Here is a 20171-nt window from a genome sequence, read left to right as displayed (position 1 = left end):
AGCCCTTAAATGTAACATCACCCAACACTGGTTATTGTATAATGGAAAAGTATCATGTCTTGTGCTGGATAGCCCTGTTATCCACAGAAATGAGCCTTGTTGCTCTTGCATTTCTCCAGGCAGTAGAGAACAACACTTGCAGCAGTAAAGGACAACACTTGGTTTATCCACAGGAAGCCCTGATGACATAACTTTGTGACTGAAACACGCTATTAGTAGATTCTCACCCGACAGTGGGGATAACGGATGGCGTTGGCTCATCTAATGTGTTAATACAGGAAACACGGACCTTGTACTTGGAGTTGCTCGGAGGAAGAGACACATTTGATACTGGTTATACAACATTTTATTAGATTAATCTGAAATTAGTCCACTCAGGGGGACCTCTATGTTTTGCGTCAGTATCAGTGAAGTGATTTTAAAAGATAAAAAACAGGGATAAGACACAGGCTGATAAGACACAGAATTCTGTATGCAGTCAGTCACTGTAGTGTAAATGTACTGTACATGTGTCTCAAGGAGAGTGGATGCAGTGAGAAAAAAAAGTGATTATTGAAGGAGACTGCAAAAGCCAATACCCAGCAGCTGTATATTCACCCTTAGAACAAGGAGCAAGCCCCAGATCGATACCTCTCTCTTTTTTCACTCCCTCCCCTCCCTCTGCTCATCACCCAAGGCTGCAGGGGAAGTGCACAGCTACCGCACACATTTATTACAGGCCTGCTTGGTGGCTCCGTGGGACACAGCCCAGCAATTCTTGGCTCAGCTTGTTAGCAGGCCTTGTGTAGATCTAACAGCGGTTGTATGTCAGCGTTGGGCTATACGTGACATCACATCCCGATGGGCCAATGATGGCAGTTTTTGACAAAGTAGCAGCAATTTCAGCAGCCCTGTGAGGATGATTGTTTTGTCAAAGTACATTTATGTTCCGAGTGCCATCCCCATCTGTTAGATTTTAAACCTCTGTGTAAAAATGATCCCCAAATATTTCTTTTTATGTTTTATCTTCCCTTGTTTTCCACATAAAGCATTTTTAAAGTGACTAGCAAAAATATATTTATGTATATTTTTAGAATTTGCCATTTTCTGTTTAATTTGACTTAATGAACTAATAATGCTTGTGTGGAGGCACTGGAGGAAAACTCCAAATAATGAAGTCTAACCACAGTAAACAGATGCTGTAAAACTTGAGACTCAGCATTACTTTTCTTTCTTTATAAAATGCAGTTATAAATTATTTACTAGTTGTTTTGTTTACAGGTGCGGACTACCCATTGGAATGTTCAGGAATTTTCTCAGTGGGCCGGTCTTGTGAGGGTTGGTCTTTTCTTTCTAAGCTCGGTGTTATAGTACTTTTTTGTTAAGGCCCTGTTTTGAAAAATTGAGCAAAGCGTTAGTTCAGTCAGGACAACCTCAGCTCACATCCCAGCTACATCAGCTGATCTCAAACAACCCAATCAACTGATGGAGCAGCTGATTGATGGAAGTCAGCTGGTAGAGCACATGAGTCTTTTCTATGCAACCAAGTAGTGAATCTCATTCAGGATGCCCTATTTAAACTGCTCTGGCCTGTCTACTGTTGCTGCTTCCTCTGCAAGCCACTTTGCAACCTGCCTCCACCCCAGCTCCTCCTTTTCATGCTCTGTCTGACTTATCAATGTCATTTCTGTTCTGTTCCTGGGGGTCTTTGCTGCTGCTCTTCCCGCCTTAGGCTTTCCATGAAGGCGCGTGGAAGGGCAGGGAGGTTTGCACTGTCTGCCTTAAGACTTTCCACATAAGCACATGGAGGGGCGGAGAGGTGTGTTCTCTCTGCCTTAGGCTTTCCATGTAGGCGCATGGAACGGCAGGGAGGTTTGCTCTCTCTGCCTTAGGCTTTCCATGTAGGCACATGGAAGGGCAGGGAGGTTTGCTTTCTCTGCCTCAGGCTTTCCATGTAGGCGCGTGAGAGAGGCTTTCTGTGTAGGCCCAAGGAAAGGCAGAGAGGCCCCAGAACAGTCATACCGCCAAATATAATACTGCAAATGGAAATAAAGTTTTCTTTGACTGAAGTGTTCCTGACTGAACTGAACATAGTCATGTATGTAACCATTCACTGACATTGCCACATCTGCTGCTAGCTCTCCCCATCTGGAATTTGTGTTTTCTAGGACAGTGAAAGCATGACTTGCCTTACTTTGCTTCTGATTGGCTTACCCTGATGTTCCTACACTTACCAATCTCACTCCTCCTGCCTTCACCTAACCAACTCAACCAACAAAGGCAATGAGTACTAGCCAGTCAGAGAGAGAATAGTGCAGGTCATGCCTTTGCTATCCTAGGAAATGCAAATTTGCCTCCCTGTCAGGTTGACCTGGGCCGTCTGAATGCATTTACCATAAGTATCAGTGTACGGGTGCACTAAAGTTGCAGTGTTGGCTGATTTGACCACAGAGATGCGAGTGATGACTGGCTTGATCATAGTTATTGTACAGAATGTGCCCTGCAGGCGACTTATTGGCTCCCTCCAGGCGTCCAGGCCACCCCTGATAAGGTATAATATTTGATGGCCAGCCCAGCAATAAAAATGATTTGTTAAATACTTACTCAGTGTAAATATAGCGTGCTTGGTGTGGATATGCAGTGTAGTGTAGTGTGCTCCTGTGGATAGAGTCTGCTGATTGTTAGTTGTGTGGCTAATAAGTCAAATTAGGCGTCAGGTGATCCCTACATTAATTCAACTGAATTTTTGTTCTGTACAAACAAACGTGGAGGAAAACTTTGGAGAATTAGTTATATTGTTTTACATATTGGCCTAACAATATGTAAAACAATTGCCAAGGCTGGAGGTATTATGCTTTCAGGTTGTCTGTCTGTCCCATTCATTGTCTCCAGGGAATTTCTTCAAATTTGGCACAAACGTCCACTTGGACTCAATGATGAACTGATTAGAGTTTGGTGGGCAAAGGTTGCTGTGACCTCACAAAACATGGTTTTGGCCATAACTCAAGAATTCATACGCTAATTGTGAGAAAATTCCCCAGAAACGATTGTTAAGGATAAAATGCTGACATTATATATCCAAAAGGTCAAAGGCCAATGTCATTGTGACATCAAAGTGTTCGACAAATACAATATTCTGTCCATTATTTGAAGTCATAACTTACTGAATTGGTGACACTAATTTTGGGTGTCCACTGTGCTGATTATATAGATGTTATAAGCTGCTGGGTTGAAGATGTGTGTGAAGTATCAATGTTTTAGAAGATGTAGCTTTTCTCGCAGCAACCTCCATACTGTCATGGCTACATGAGTCTTGACAGACATGGATGTAAACTGTAACTGCAACTTATCTGGGAGGTAATTTTAGTTTTTTAAATTAATAATTCATTCATCAGCAAACGTGTCCGTTTGAATTTGGTGTGCCAAAGTGAGGCCGCTAAACAGCAATTTCCCAGGCTGCTTGTTGTTGCCAGTCCACCACTGTTTGTATGTGCTTATATTCATGTAGCAACACCTACATGTGTATTTTTATTGATATTTTTAAAGAATAAACATTAAATTGATGTTTCCAAGACTAAATGAATGTCATGGCTATGAGATGGATAGACGCACAGATGGACCGATACTTTATTCATCCCCATGAGGATATTCTTGTATCCAATAGCTCACATATTGCTAATCACAGTGATCTTAAAAACTGATGTAAGCGACTGAATTTTGTGGCTCATATGTAATTGATTTTAGCTTCTTAATTCAATCAGATTACAAAAACTGACATTGCACAGAACACTGCAGTAGGAAGGAAGTAAAAATACAATGCCTACTTTTACACCCTTGCCCAGCAACAGACAACATGTCAAGCTTGTCCCCATTGTTTTTTGTTGGTTCACCCGGAGTGCCCTAATCATCAAAAACATCTCTACCTTGACAGCTGAAAATTTGATGCATAGCCTCAAGGATACTATAAATATTATTCCTCCCCCTGGGCTTTTTTTTCTGTCACAGCAAGCTCTAGAAACATCATTACATAACTGCAAGGTACTTGGAAAGTCTCAAGCGTCTTCCAACAATGAGCATTATTCAAAGCCGCAGCCTCGATAACATTTGTGCTTGTTTATTGTTTGTCGTCTGGCTTTGATTTTCCTGCACAATAACATGTGACAGCCTTGTTGTATAGGAGCCAACTTAGAAGTCCCAGCTCTCAGACAGACACAGAAATACAGCACACAGTATACAGTAATAGCCAATATAGTGGGACTGCTTTACTGTAATAAATAAGTGGGTGGTTTGATCATCAGATGACCCCCGGATGATTAAAATTCCAGTTTTAAGACAAATAATTTCTGTGACGGAGGTATGAGTCAGTAAATACTGTCTCTTCAGACAGAAATATGCACAATTAATAATTTGGCATTGCTCATCTGATTGCCTCTTTACATAATGGGTCACACTTTTGTGTTTTAAATTTGTTTTAATCTCTGAATCAGGACATTAAACCACTTTCATCTATCCCCAGATGCCACTTTTCAAGGAGTAATTGAGAGAAGATGTTATGAGGGAGTTCATAATGACCAAATTTACACTATAACAACTCTTTGGTAGACTATAATATCTGAAATGGGCATGCTCATAATGTGACTGTGCTGACTGTGCCCCTCAGTCACAAGATGGGACAGTTTGAGGACAGAGGAGGGGAATTAAATAAAACAGATCTATCAGAGTAAAATAAACAGATGAGCAATCAGTTAATGACGTCGCTCTCTCATCTAATATTAAGATGCAGCAGCTAATAGCTTTATAAATGTGATGGATGAAGATATTTTGTATGTTGGTATTTAAAATAATCAATATTTTTATATTAACAATGGATCAAATGACTACATGTGATGTTAAAGGGGTTGCGGGTAGTGATGAACCCACTGAGAATTATTGCCTGACTGCAGTTCCTCTCTCTTCATCTCTCAGTTCATTGTTTTGGTTTTCTGGTCTAAAGCACTCTGATGAACCCAATGCACACTACCTGCTCAATACCAAAAGACAAAGGTCACTAAATTTACTGACTATCAGGTGAACAAGGTGGAGCATTTAACAGCCACAGAGCATCAGTATTGGACTGACATTTGTCAGGTGGACAAACACATACACCAGAATATATGTTGACTTTGTACATTTCTGCAAACCACAGATACCACTTGGTTACAGTTAGGAAAAGGTCATGTTTTGGCTTAACGCACTTGGTTTGATGCCACAGTCACGGCTGGAAATGCTGCTAATGTCTCGCTTAAACACACTCAGTTTTTTGTGTGTTGCTCTTGAACAGTGGTCTGCAGTTTGGCAGCTGTCTCACCTACATGTCACGCCATCCAGCACCCCTCCACCTCCCAATGACAAAGTCATCTCTGAAACATCTATGCAGAACTTGGTCACTTTAGAAACATTGATATGATGGGTATGAAAATTAGTGTGTAAGTGTAACATATTCATGATTTGCAGGAAAGTACAATGCCAACATTTTCCTCTGGCAACTGTGTGGCCAGAATGATGACTCCAAATGAATGCTAATGAATGCTAATGTTGCTGCATATCTGCTGGATATTTAATTTGGCAACTCTATACTAATAAGTTTGCTGTATCAATGTAAAAGGTGCTAATACGTCAGTGTTTCCTGCAGCCCCCAACAGGCTTCTAAGGGACAACCATACAGTCGAGGTTTGATGGATTTAAAATCTACAGACTATACACCTCATTCATCTTATTAAATTGCAATGTTCTGCTGGTCCTGGCATTCATGTGGATGCCGTGCTCCACCCAACCAAACACCCCACAATGGCAGTGGCACCCAAGCAGGACAGTGCGCCATGCCACACTGCAAAAACTGCTCAGAAATGGCTCGAGGATAGTGACAAAGAGCTCAAGGTGCAACCTGGCCTCTAAATTCTGCAGATCCCAATCCAATCACATGTGTGGGGTGTGCCGTACACCACCTCACAACCCACAGGACTCAGAGGATCCATCGCCAATGCCATGGTGCACATCCCCAGAGGTCCTTTGTCCATGCCCCAAAAGGTCTGAGTCAAGTCCGATCCATCTTTGTCACGTTCCCGAGCAGTTCTTACAGTGTAGCATGGTGCATTGGAGGCACTGCCATCGAGGAGCGCTGCTGCCATGAGGAGGGGTACTTGGTTATCAATGGTGTTGAGGTGGGGGAAATGTGTCAAGTGGCATCCACGTGAATGCCAGGACCAAGGTTTTCCCTGCAGAATACTGAATTCTAACAGGATAATCAAAGTTATTCACTTCATCTGCAGTGGTTTTAATGTTTTGGTTGATTGATGTATACTCATCCTATGTGAGCACTAGGGAAATATAGTTAATCATAATCATAGTTTAAGTGTATTTTCTGTACATGCACAGTAGTGAGTTTTTATACCTGAGTGCACCAGTGACAGCACACTTCTTCTGACCTGCTCTGACTCTCCGTGGAAAAAGAAGTTTTCCATGTTACGTATGTTAGCGCTTGATACATCACTATGCTTTTTAAAGGCCCTGGTGGATCCACCATCCAGGTTTGTTCTTTAGACCTCATTAGCACTGTAGTGTAGGGGGAATAGGAAAGGCTTTTTTGATCTGCTCTGTTATAATAAGACATTATTCATTATGTAATTTAAAATGTAGACGGACAAAACATTTTAGAAAATTATAGTTAAATATATATTTATTAAGAAAACTGGAGGATACAGTTATTTTTATACTTAAGGGGAAAATGAATAAAGAAAAAATTCTTATTAAGTGGAAAATCTATGTTATAAATCAACAGAGTTATTCATGTTTTTTTTCTTTTCTGAAGATATATTATTTCGTTTATGAAATTAGTAAGGACAGCTAGTAAGCCTTTTGTTTACTTTGCTACATAAAAAATCACTGCAGACACACTGGTCAAATCTCATTTTCCATGATGTTTAATGGTTGATTAATGATTGTAGCTGTCCACAGATCACCTTCACACACCAATCAACCAAATGCTTGCGTGAGTTTTTACCCTCCAAATGACCCTGGCAGGACCAGAATACACAAATAACTGTAAGATCGCTCTCGTTACATAAGTGCACTACAACTGCAACCAGTACGGCCCTTGCATATGAGATCATCTGAGGTTGTGCTTTTGATGATGCGTGTGCTGCATATGTAGCTGAAAGAGACGTAACGCTCCTGTTAGTCAGTGAATGTGCAAGATTTCTCTGAGATAATTCCCACAGCCAGTTACTGCTTCCCTACGGTGTGTGTGCGTGTGAAGCAGAGGCATATTTGCAGTCCAAGGATTCATTCACCTTGTAATTATGCAAGAGCCTGCTGGCCACCATCACACAGGCAGACAGACAGATGCACTGAACCTGTGACAGAATTACATGAACTGTGAACATTATTTCTTTCTCATCTTGGCCCTGTGATGCTCAGCACTTGACAGGGTATTCGTCGGTGCGGTGGATGGGGTGGGTGGGTGGTTAGCAGGTTTCTGCGTGTGTCAGTATGTGTTGGTGTGTCAGTGTGTAGGTGTGTGTCAGTTTGTCAGCAGTGGCGCCTACAGGACGTGAACACGTGGGGCTACAGTCAGCTCGGGGGGGGGGGGGGATGAATTACAGCAGGCTGCGCCGTTGTAAAACGCTGGTGTATTTGTCAGCACGCCGCTGTGCCCGTCCAGGAACACTGACTCAGATAAGTGGCTGCTCTCGCACTGTAGAGAGTGTATGGGAGGTCAGAGAGACGTAAGAAGTGGCAAACCAACACAGTGGAATGAAAATGCGTGCAGTTAACATTCCACATTCAGCTCCCAGGCAAGATTTCATGCTTTGCTGTGGGAGAGGGCTCTTACCATTGACTGATCAGTGAGTCACTCCACTGTGATACAGACAGCATCTGTTGGAGAGAATTTAATGCAGCATGGGTTTCTGCTGTGTGAATTATGAGTTTTCATAACCTTGATGCAATATGACTGTCTGTATAGTGAGTTTTGAGAGTGAGTAGGCTTGCTATAGAGGAGGATGAGACGGTCGCCTTAAAATATTTCCATTTCCTTCATTTATGTTTCTATACTGTCTGAGCTACTGAGCCAGGCCACCATGTTTTCCTTTAAGGCAGTGATACATCATATAGAGCAGAAGACAGGAGCCAATTAAAGGGATACTTTGTGGATTTTGAACCAGCTTTGTATGGGGCTCAGAGGAAGAGCGGGTTGTCTGCCAATCGGAAGATCAGCGGTTCGATCCCCGGCTCCTCCAGTCTGCATGTGGAAGTATCCTTGAGCAAGATACTGAACCCCAAATTGCTCCCATTGGTGTGTGAGTGTGTTAAAAAAAAAGTCGCAGGTGGCACCATGTATGGTAGCCTCGGCCACCAGTGTGTGAATGTGTGTGTGAATGGGTGAATGTGACTCGTAGCATGAAAAGCACTTTGAGTGGTCGTATGACTAGAAAGGCACTATACAAATGCAGGTCCATTTATCATAACAATGTGGGTAGTGTACGTGAATTAACTGTGGTAAACTTCCTTGCATCTGTAGGAGTGCTCAGATCTCCTACTCATCTCCCAGCTCAAAGCGTTTTCGCTGGTTCTAGGGCTGTCAAACTCAGATCAAATGGTAAAACTAGGCAGTGCTGATCAAATATAAACCAAGATTTTGTCACTGTCCTGCCCATTTGTGTTGTTATGAATATCGATTAATTGATACACTTCCATTGTAAATATTTGAAACGATTTCAAATACACGATTACTCATTTTTCCGCAGTATCAATTCATACTATATCAGTATCAGCACCAGCTGCGCTTTCTCACTCTGTTTTATTGTTTATATTTACTACAGTAATTCTGCTGTTCTCTGCTACTAACGCAGGACAGAAAAGTTATCATTGTCATGTTATAGTCTTGTGATATTAATCTTTTGACAAAAAATCTAAGGGTTATGTATGTCCTCAGTTCCTTTCCCTGTGGCATTGAAAACTGTGTTAAAAATCGATATTTTTCAAGATGTTCTATCGAAGTTAGAATTTCCAGTATTGCCTATTCCTTGCCTAAAATGTCTTCAGAAACATCTTGTTTGAAATCATCTTGTTTGGCTGTAGTATGAGAGTTTGTGAACAGGACGTGAGCATCATACTGTTTCCTGTATTGTAAACACGGAGGCTGAAAAAGTGAGATCAAACAGTAAAACTAAGCAGTGCCAATCAAATACGAGCCAAGATTTTGTTACTGAGTTGCTTTTTTCTCTCCTTTAAATGTTTTTAGAGACATATTTTAGCTTACTGTTAAACTATCATATCAGATTGCCATATCGGTTTTGGACAAGGCAAAAACGGGCAGCATAGTGGTGCAGTGTTGATTCACAGCAAGAGGGTTCCTTCTTTGTGGAGTTCGCATGTGTTCCCCGTGTCAGTGTGGGTTTTTTCAGGGTTCTCCGGCCTCCTCAAACAGTCCAAAGACATGCAGGTTAGATTAATTGGTGTCTTTGAATGGTAGGTGTAAATGTGAGCATGAAGGGTTGTCTGTGTGTGTCAGTCATGTGATAGTCTGGCGACCTGTCCATAGTGTACCCCGCCACTTGCCCCCTGAGACCCTGAATAGGATCACAGACTCTAAAAATAATTTATGTAACTACCGTGACATCAACTGTCAGTTCAGCATTTTGGTTGTCGCCATCTTGGTTTTTTGGAGACAGAAGTGACCATATTTGGGTGAGCGGCTGGAGCTGTGGAGAAGCAAGGGGTGGATCTGACTGAGAAGATGAGGACACTATTGGCAGAAAGCCTGTCACTCAAGCAGCCCCGCCCTTTATTATGTATATCTTTAAGTCTTAATTAAATGTAAACGGGTGAGTTATAGAAAAATTCAACCCCTGTACAGTAGTCATGAACAGCAAAATTAGCTACAGAGACCAACTCTGTTTCTGCACCAGGCTGTAAACATGTTTATTTCCTCTGTAAAGTTGGGCATTTTAACATTGGGGTCTATGGGGACTGACTGGCTTCTGGAGCCAGCTTCAAGCAGCCATTCAAAGAACTACAGTTTTTGGCACGTTTCTCTGGTCATGTGGCACCAAATTCAAAAGTATTTGCATCTTTCTACTACATGGACAGCCTTTTTTTTTTTTTGAGAAGGCCATCTTTCCATTGGTGAAATATTAGGGCTATGTCATGATGAAGTTTTGTGGTTGCATTGGAAACTGTACGACATATTGACTAAGAGGCTATATTAGATTTGGCTTTATCCCAGGCAGGCAGTTAGAAAATGAACATTACTGTACATCTGAGCTGTCATCCCCTGTCAGCTCTCTGGTGAGCTATTTTCAAATCTTACCCAGCACAAGGAGCTCTGCCTACAAAAATGAAGGAAAGTATACATAGTCTGTAAATAATGACAGAGCAGTTAGGTGAAGTTTTATCAGATTGAATTCAGCATTTTTCCCTGCTTGTATCTAATAGAAATGCCACTGAAATACATCTATGAAATATTTGCTTTAGCAGGCATTAGAGAAGATTTATTGTTCCCTGTGGTTGAGAAAGGAAAGGATCACAGTTTATCCCACAGTTAGTGGATTCGAGAGGATGGCGAAGCACCAAAAATGATTTGTTGAAATGAGAGTTCATTTCCTGCTTTGGAACAAATAGCGCTCCTTAAATATGAAGCTCATTTACATGTGTGAGTCACAGAATCGCTCTCCTATGCATTGTCAGCGGAGTGGCTCCAGGCCGTACATCACTGTGGAGGTTTAGTTTGGGCCTCTGGCTTTCTGGTCGCCTGCTATGGTGGAGCAGTTCATGCATTATAGGCCATCCTTTTCAGTGAGAATAATCTGTGATTTAGTCTGTTTGTCTTTAGATTTTCATCCTTATGGCTCCATGGTTCGTCTGTGTGTAGTGGCGGCATGATGAGACAGTAAATCACACAAGAACTGTCTGAGCACTGTTCATTGTTTGCTTGATATAAAATATATTAATTTCTTAACATGCAGTGGGATTGTATAAATACACATATGATTCATTAAACCCATACATATTAATGTGGAAATGCATTTTAAGGCAATGTTTATGTGCCTTTTCCCCCACAGCCCTAACAGTGTCCTTTGTGCACTTGCTACTGGTGCACCACCTGGTGGTTTGTGTGCAAAGCAACTCATATGGGAATTTACTGTAGAGGACAATGGCTTACTTGCTGTGTTATGCTGCCTTTGTGAAATGCGCCACACAGCAGAGACAGTCTATAATGTCTTTTTTATCTCAATTACTGTACCGAAAATTCAAGGACACGCCGGGAAAAATGCTTTTAAATGGGCTCTAACTCTAATGTTTTCATTAGCTTTAAGTATTGATGTGGAGAACTCCCCCTCTGAGCCTTTATATTGTACGCAAATGGCTGTTTTACTGTTATGCACTGTTAAGTATAATCTCTGTAAGGGGACAAAGAGTCTCATTTTTATTAAACATTCCTGAGAGAATCTGCCACTAAACTAGGATAAAAACAGTTTAATCAGAGGAAATAACTAAAATGTGACAGGAGTATGCCCAGAAGTGTTGTTTTAGTTTTAAAAGTTTTATGTTAATGTGCTCCCACACAGTCATCAGATCTTTGACTTGATTTCCATGTTTAATCGATCGTTTCTGTCTTTCCTCGTTGCAGGATGGGCCCTTCAGGTCAGTAGACCCGTACTGATTGGAGACATGTTCTAAGGACGACATCTGAGCCACCATGAAAGGGTTAGGAGCCAACCGCAGTCGTCACCTGTCTGACTCGTGTGAACCACCCGGATGCCCACAGAAGCCTCTGTGTCCTTTGTCCTCTGACCCTCACGGCGCCTTTCTGTTGAGCCCCACCATAAACCACTATGGCACCCTGGACCCCCATCTCCACCAGTGCACACCCACCAGCCCCACCACCCTGACCCCTGACTGCCTGCTGCCTTTCAGCCAGGTGTCCAACAGCAGCACCTTCCCTCGTCTGCACTTCACCTCCCAGACCAACCAGGTCGACTGCTCCCAGGCCTGTATGGCAGGTGGTGGTGGAGTTGGGCAGGGAAGCAGAGCAGGTGCGCTATCCACCTCCTTATCTATGGGTATGGGTTTGGGTCTGGGCCTTACTGGTGCTCCTATGATCACCAGTGGATCAGCCACCATATCCTCTGCAGCAGCAGCTAAGATGAATCGGTTACCCTCCAACCTTTTGGATCAGCTTGAGAGGCACCTGCCACTGCAGCGTGATGGCTTCAGCACGCTGCAGTTTCATAGAGGACGTATGTCGAAGCAGCGCAGTGAGAGCCCAGGACGCATTCGCCACCTGATGCACTCTGTGCAGAAGCTATTTGCCAAGTCCCAGTCCCTGGAAAACTCTGCAATCAAAGGCAGCTTAAACGGGCGCTCCACTGGAGGACTGAGCGTCACCACAGGAGCTGGTGAGGACGGTGGTAGACCAACACGCAGGAGCAAGAGTAAAGACAGGGCTAAAACTGAGGGGCCAAAGCAGAGACCTAGGCCTAATGCACTGGGTCTGTGGAGCTCGGACGATGCCCTGGACACTGACACTACCAAAGCTGGCACTATTGCTGTAGGTTACCGCAACCCGCTGACCATGATGACTCTTGGCAGAGCGGTGTCAGACAGCCAGGCCCCTCCCAGACATATCCCACAGGGCTACAACACCATTTCTGCACATACTCTCAAGACCTCGAAAAGCAGCAGTGACCTCAAGTTCCTGGCATGCCAGGCGACGCAGGTAGGATCCAAGGAAGAGGAGGCGAGAACCAGGGGAAGTAAGGATGATATACTGGTGAAGAGGGGCTCCTGGTCCACTCTCACCCTCAGCCAGGCCAGGCAAGTGTTGCAGAAGGGCTCTGCTACAGTCAATAGGACCCTGCTTAAATCAAAGTCATGCCACCAAGACCTGGCACAACAGTTCCTTCAGGTAGGAGGATCAGTGAGTATTCATCTTCATCATCATTCTTTGTAAGTTTGCATGGATACTTTTATAATTTCTCTGAGGTTTATTGGTTTTATTGATCAGTTCTCAGCACTGGTTTCTGCTTTGAATGATAGTTTACCTTATTCTTTTTATCATATACACTTTATACTCACAGTTATAGATTTTGTCCCATAAATCATGTTCATCCAGTCATATTTTCTTTTAAGCACCACTGCTGCACATGCACAGAATCATACTGCAAATCTATTTAAACAAAGAATTAGAAACAAACCTTTGACATGCAGTGTCTAAGAAAAACACCAGAAGTATCCTCACACCATGCTTTAAGAGTCTCACATCAGTATGTGTGTGTTTTCATAATCCAGGTCCCACTGGGGGACTGGGCAGGAACTCTTGGTCGGGGCCGGGCCAGAGGAACTGAGATCCCCTGTCGAAGGATGCGCAGTGGCAGCTATGTGAAAGCGATGGGAGACTTAGAAGACAGCGAGGACTCGGAGGGAAGCCCCAAACCTTCCCCCAAAGCCACTGCCCGTCGCCAGAGTTACCTGAAGGCCACCCAGCACTCCCTGAGCGAGCAGCAGCCGCCTCCACCTCAACGCAAGTGAGTCCTACAGCATATAGAATCACATTTATCAAACTGGAATTAAAACCTTTATTATCATGCTCATTGTTTTACCATGGTTGTGTTTGTGCTCTCTTGCTTTTCATTCATTAAATTAAAAACAAGCACTGAAGAGGTATTTGTTGTTAAAATTATGGGAAGGAAAATTTCTCTCATGTCCTCAAAGGTAGTCAGCAGGTGGCAGCATCTTGTCACAAATAATTGTCTGGAGTAGCACTTGGTCAAAACAAGCTGAGTGAAGCTATTCATGGAGGTTAGATTATTGAGAGGAGAGAAGTAATGACATACATTATCATCTTTATTTGGTACAAAATCATCAGAAGATGAAATTTTGCCATGTCTTTTACTCCTACATCCACACGGACAGGCCTCGTTGCTACGCTCTCATGCGGGAGGATTATCTGTGGTCTCCACTACAGAGTGCATGCTCTATGCAGCATCTGAGGTCAGTGCCATCCATAGGCAGGCAGTGTGGCCCTCCACCTACCCTCACCTGCCCCACCACTACTACCCACCACCTCTTTTTTTTTGGCTAACCTTTCCAAGTACTTTTCCTCTCTGCCCCCTCTTCCATCTCTTCTCACCTTGCAGGTTCCCTGAGTGGTGTGTCAGTACTTTACTCTTGCCTGATGCCTGATTTCATAACATGCAAATTTTCCATGGAAATCACTCAACCACACCCTGCTGCTTATGCACACACATTTTCACTAACACCAGGTGCCAGAAGGGCAGAGACAGAACAGAGGAAACTTCTCTAAAATGTCCTAGATCAGTGATTCCCAACCAGGGGCACCTGTACCCTCAGAGTACTTCTGCAATTAGCAGGGGGTACGTGTTGCTCAACTGATTTAAAAAACAAAACAAAAAAAAAAACAACAATCTGGTAAAAATGTTTATATACATAAGTATATTCATATATTGAATCACCTATAACTTTAACACAAGGGGCCCTATTTAAATGATCCATAGTGCATGGCGCAAGTGCATTAAGGACATGTCCAGCTCCACTTTTGCTCGGTAAACAGTTTATAATCTGGTCACAAAGTAAAGTGCAAGGGGCAAAGGAGTTGTATTTGTTTACTTAATTAATCATAGGTGTGTTTTGGGCATGCCACGAATTTAAACAATCAGTGTGTCATCTCCCATTGTCTTTAAAGTCAAGGTGTGCACGCACCTGTTCCACTCCTATTTATATGGCATAACGACATTTGCACTTCGCTGTGCACCGCTTCGCGCTGCTTCATGCTGGATGTGAAATAGGGCTCAATGTTTTGCAAAGGAAAATGCATTAAATAAGTTAGTTAGAGGGTAGAGAAGTGGAAACAGTTGGCTAAAAGTGATGTGTAAATGCTAAAAAAAGTAGTTAAAAATACTTAATTTAAAGTTCAAATAGTAAGACAACTAAAAGTATTGTACATGCAGTTGAAATATTTAGCTATAAATATTGAATAAATGGTTAAAATAGATAAATGTCTAGCTTCTGTTACTAGTAGTACAAATGTAAACTTGACCAAACCAACCTAGACATTAACAAGTTAACTGTGAGAAGATTTTGGGTCCAGATGGGTGGTGATGATGAAGGGGAACTTGAGTTCATCTAATGCAGGTAGGGCTGGGCAGTGCATCACTTTCATATCAATATTGTAATATGAGACTTGATATCATCCTAGATTTTGGATATTGGCTTGTCTTTTCCTGGGTTTAAAGATGGTATAATAGTAAACTAAGTTGACTTTCTGAACTTACCAGACCTTTCTAGCCTTTACCCATTTACACTCATTATTCCCATATGACTAATGGTTATTTATCAAAAATCTCATTGTGTAAATACTTTGTGAAAGCTCCAATAGTCAACCCTACAAAATTGCTGCAGTATCACTACCAAGGTATTTGGTCTCCATGGAGTTATATTTGGTGTCTCTATTTTGCCCAGCCCCAGGTGCAGGGGTACGTCTAAAAGAAAAGGTTGGGAACCACTGTCCTAGATCAATGAGAAAGTCAGTTTTCACATTTATCAGTTCTACTCATAAATCATTGTTTCCTCTGCACTGCTATTTTAAACCCTTGCACATATCACTATCTGCACATCGCAAGAGTATTTAATTTAAAATACCCAGGGGAACTTTTTGGAGTGTGATTTAAATTTAAAGTTTCTCCTGGATATCATCAATTAAACACAGCCCTCACTTATTCTGCTCTCTGACTTCTGAGAGGCTGATTATCACGTTCACCTCCACAGCTCCCTGCCGTCCCTGAAAGAGCTGTCGACCAATCGGAGCCTCGATAACTTAGACTGCCTGGTGAGCCCGCTGGAGGCCCCTCCACAGTACAGGAACAATGATTTCAGCCAGTGCTCCAGCACGCTGGGCAGAGGCTCGGGCACTCAGGTATGTCTCTTATCTTATCAAATGTGTGTGCATCACATTATTATTATTATTCCACTGGCAAAAACCATTTTCTCCTGTGCGTCTGTTTAACTCAGGTGTTGTAGATTAGAAATCAAACAACATTTCCATGGCACCAATATTTAATGTATTTTTTTCTGGGTCATATATAAATATTTATACCATATGGAATTTCATATTTCCTAACGGCTAATTAGATCTTTTTGGATCGACTCCAGTGACACGTTAAAAGAAAAAAGTAAAAATCGCCAGGGAAGGAGCAAAAAATACATTAAAACAACTCTCCAATTCGGCATCCACTGTGAGAGAATATTTAACTGTATGTAATGTCTGCTGAGACAGTCTATCAATATGCCAGCCGGGAATAAGTTGGCGGAAAAGAAGTGATGCTTGAGAGTGTTTGCAGAATGTCAAAGTGGGACATATGCCTCAGTGTAAACCTGAGGGAACTTGTTATATATCTTCATCAGCAGGATTGGAGTGGGATGCAGAATCACACACCGCACTAATGCAAACATCTTTTCATAAAGACGCAGTGGCATCAGTCTCTACTTGTACGTGGGAGCTTTTACATTAATCCAGTAATGACTGAGAGATTCAGTTTCTTTTATGATGACAGTGAAGTCAATCAGAGTAAAGAATTTGTGGATACTAAACTACAATATTTTGAGTGAGTTGATTCTGAGGGATTGTTATTCATGTTTATGTACCACCCACGACACGCTCATGTTTGCTACTAAAATGCCAAACATAAAAATACTTCTACTGGTTGTTTCTACTTCTTTTTATGTCACTTGATCAAACATTTCAGATGGTGCCGGGTGTCAGCGCATATTCCCATGATACAGTGACACATCCATGCAGCAAAGAAATACTGAAACAAAGCTATTTTGAGTAACTCATACAATACTGCACAAAATTTGTATGCTGTCCCTGCTAGAAGAAAAGTCCTCTTTGTGTGTGCTTTTATATGTTATGAATTTTTTTTAACACCATTAACACTGAATAAGAAAAGTTGTCACACCGTTAGCTCATTAGACTTTTCCAAATTAACTTATACTTAAAACTCCAAAGTGACCTGCACCTTGATTCACAGGTATAAACAGTGGTGGAAGGTAACTAAGTACATTTACTAGCATTAAGTACCAGTACATGAAAAGTGTACATACATTTAATTGTTCTTAAATTAAACTTTACATTCCACTACATTTATCTGACCACCATAGTTACTAATTACTTTTCTGAATACGTTTTTCCATTAAAAAAACATATTGAGTTCATAAAATATAATGCACTGTAAAGGATTAATAATGTATGTATTGTAGATTACATAAAGTTTATTTAAAGGGGACCTATTATGCTCATCTTCAGGTTCATACTTGTGTTTTGAGTTTCTTCTTTAACATGTTTACACGCTTTAAATTGCTTTGCCCTAATAAATGAATTAATTAAGATGTATTTTCCTCATATTGTCTGTGTTGGAACACCTGTATTCACCCTCTGACTGAAACCTTTAGCACTTAAGTGCCTGTCTCTTAAAGACCTCCCCCCAATTGAAACCAGTCTGCTCTGAGTGGTCAGTCAACCTTGGTGTCTCTGTACTATCATTGCAGCCAGGAATGACTGTTCAAATTCTATTTGCAGCATGTTTAGCCATGTCATTCCTATTTCTTGTCTACATTAAGCTGTATCTAAATGTAGTGAATTGCAACACCATCAGTTTCAATGGTGAAAAATCCCCTGTAAAACTTTATGAATCAAAATATTCACAACCTGACATGTTCCAGCATAAACTGATATGAAATTGAGGAGAATAAACAACATCAGCAACCAAAATTACATTTTTCCTTGATAGTAGCATGTAGCTACATGTAGCAGTGTACTTTCAGCTGGGGGAATGACTGTAACAGAGAATAGCAGCACTTTCCATCATGAAAAATCCTCAGTAAAAGCTTCCAAACCAAAATCTTCACACCTGGACATGTTCCAGCTGGGGTATGATCCGAAATCAGGGAGAAGTTAACATCGGTAACCAAGATTACATTTTCTGATGTTAGCATGTAGCTACATGTAGCAGTGAACGCAATATAGAAGTGGCACACCTGGAGCAGATGACCATATAAAGAAATCCGTCACAAGCTAGCACAGCTTGTCTCGAAAGTAGAAAAAAACGTTGGCAACAGAGTGTTAAAAACAGTCTGACACCTGAGATTACTTTTATATACGTTTACCTCATTATTTGAAAGTTTGGCCATCTTTAATATAAACATCCAACATTGTCCCATTTTATAAATATATGACAGAAAAAAAGGAAAAGCATATTGGTCCCCTTTAAAGTGGTTCCCAGCCATTTTGACTTGAGGTAGTTGGATCTCCTTGTCATGTTTCAGTTGTCTATGAGTTTGCAGTCCCACCAAAGAGACGTTTCCCCCTCTAAACTTCTCAGATAATTTTGTTTGAATAACTATTTAAGGCCCAAAGAGGATAAATTGTCCAATATTTCACAATATAATCGAAGATCAGAGAAAAGGTTTTAAAAAGAACTGTAAATATGTTTTTCATTATTCCCTCTCCGATTAATCTTCTTATGGTCTCACCATCATGTGACCGTTTGGAGGGGCCCAATCCCCAGGCTGAGAACCACTAGACTTAACTACCTAACTTTACATAAAGCATATAAAACTAGCTTCACCTCAACCAGCTACAACAGAAAAATGCTACTCACACACTGGTGCATCTGTATTAACAGTCTAATAATATCATGTATGTTGGCATGTCAGTCACAGGGGCCATTTTACTGTGGAATTATTACCTTTACTTACTTACCTTTACTTCAAGTACATTTTGCTGATAACACAAGAGAGAGTATTTTTGCATTGTTGTATCAGCACTTCATCTTCCACCACTGGGTATATACCTGTTAAATGCATGCTTCTCAGTCTGCCCTCTGCCCTCAGCGTGTGAGTCTACACACGTTCTTTCAGGTATACGGGCCGGGCTGTGGGCACTCAGTACCGTACTGTGAGGGGGAATCGCAGGCAGTGGAGGCTCTGGATCTGCCTGCGCCCACGTGCTTCCGGTCACGTAGCCACAGCTACCTGCGGGCCATCCAGGCGGGCTGCTCCCAGGATGAAGATACAGCGTCTGTGGACTCAGACTCACCGCCGCCCACCACTACAGGCTACAGCTCCAACACCAGTGAGTACCAGTGAGGACAAGGTGGGATGGAGAAGATGAAGATAGTGTTTGATTTTAAAGGTATATGATGCAGGATTTTCTGAAAAAACAAAGACTCATACAGAAGTAATCCCTCTCAATCATCACTTATGACCCACTAGAAGTGTGTGCTGGTGTATTTATCTGCTCTTTCTCTACTTGACAGTGTTTATGAGCTTTATAAAAAGTTAGCGACCATGTGCCAGACTGTAAGCAGCAGGCTTCCAAGAAACACAGCAACTAAAAAAAAAAAATGCAAATATAGCGAGGCGAAACGCCAAGCGACATTGAATCAGGGGTTGACTTTTACTTTCACTTTCACTGAGGAGCTTTTACAAACAGTAACTGACAATCCTGCATTGTATACCTTTAAACGTATTAGCCTAAAGGGAGGATATGGTTGACATTAAATACCATCCTCACATCTATTAACTCTGCTTCATATTAGCAACATGAATGTTTTGTAGGGAACTGAAAATTGTCCTTTAAAGGAAGTAGAACAACTCATGGACTTAAATGAGTGCTATTAAATCGACATGAACAACCTGTTTATGAGGCTTATCCCAGTTAGGCTCATATTTAGGATATGGTGTTTACATGAGCACAGAGAAAAAGGGTTATTTATATTCCCTGTGTACATCCTAGTTTCTTTGGGAGTTTTCCTAGCATATTTGGGTTTCTCATAAACAGAATATGGTGTTTACATGCTCAAACCCATAAACAGTATACTCCAAAAACCCGATCATAAAGGGGTTATTCATGTCCATGTAAATGCACTCACTGAAATACATCAACCAGAATTTGTAACATATTGTCTTTTGAGGTACAATTGCTAACAATTTAACTTTGCATGTTAAGTTTATAGAAAACCTAAGGAGCACATACGCTAATCTAGTCAGTATAGTCTGCCTCTGTCTTTACTATAGGTTAAATTATTCCGCACATGGATCAAATATAACTTTACTGTGTTTTGTCTGAGATTACC

General features: G+C 41.6%; 1 protein-coding gene across 4 annotated transcripts in view; it reads left to right on the top strand.

Annotated features, from left to right (window-relative positions):
* The window catches only part of dlgap4a (discs, large (Drosophila) homolog-associated protein 4a), a 132129-nt gene that overhangs the window by 89512 nt on the left and 22446 nt on the right, over positions 1-20171 (top strand). The window contains exons 2-6 of one of the 4 annotated variants that reach the window (XM_078169884.1): positions 11648-12925; positions 13309-13544; positions 13933-14010; positions 15805-15952; positions 18955-19168. In XM_078169884.1, the coding sequence (XP_078026010.1) occupies positions 11717-12925; positions 13309-13544; positions 13933-14010; positions 15805-15952; positions 18955-19168 (1885 nt within the window). In that variant the 5' untranslated portion in view covers positions 11648-11716. Of the gene's footprint in view, positions 1-11647; positions 12938-13308; positions 13545-13932; positions 14011-15804; positions 15953-18927; positions 19169-20171 lie in introns of all 4 variants that reach the window. The other 3 variants (XM_078169880.1, XM_078169881.1, XM_033629172.2) reach the window with 3 other exon arrangements.

This window comes from Epinephelus lanceolatus, chromosome 8 (genome assembly GCF_041903045.1).
Source record: "Epinephelus lanceolatus isolate andai-2023 chromosome 8, ASM4190304v1, whole genome shotgun sequence".
NCBI lineage: Eukaryota > Metazoa > Chordata > Actinopteri > Perciformes > Serranidae > Epinephelus > Epinephelus lanceolatus.
Note: the sequence above shows the minus strand (reverse complement) of the source record. Positions and strands in the feature narration are given on the sequence as shown.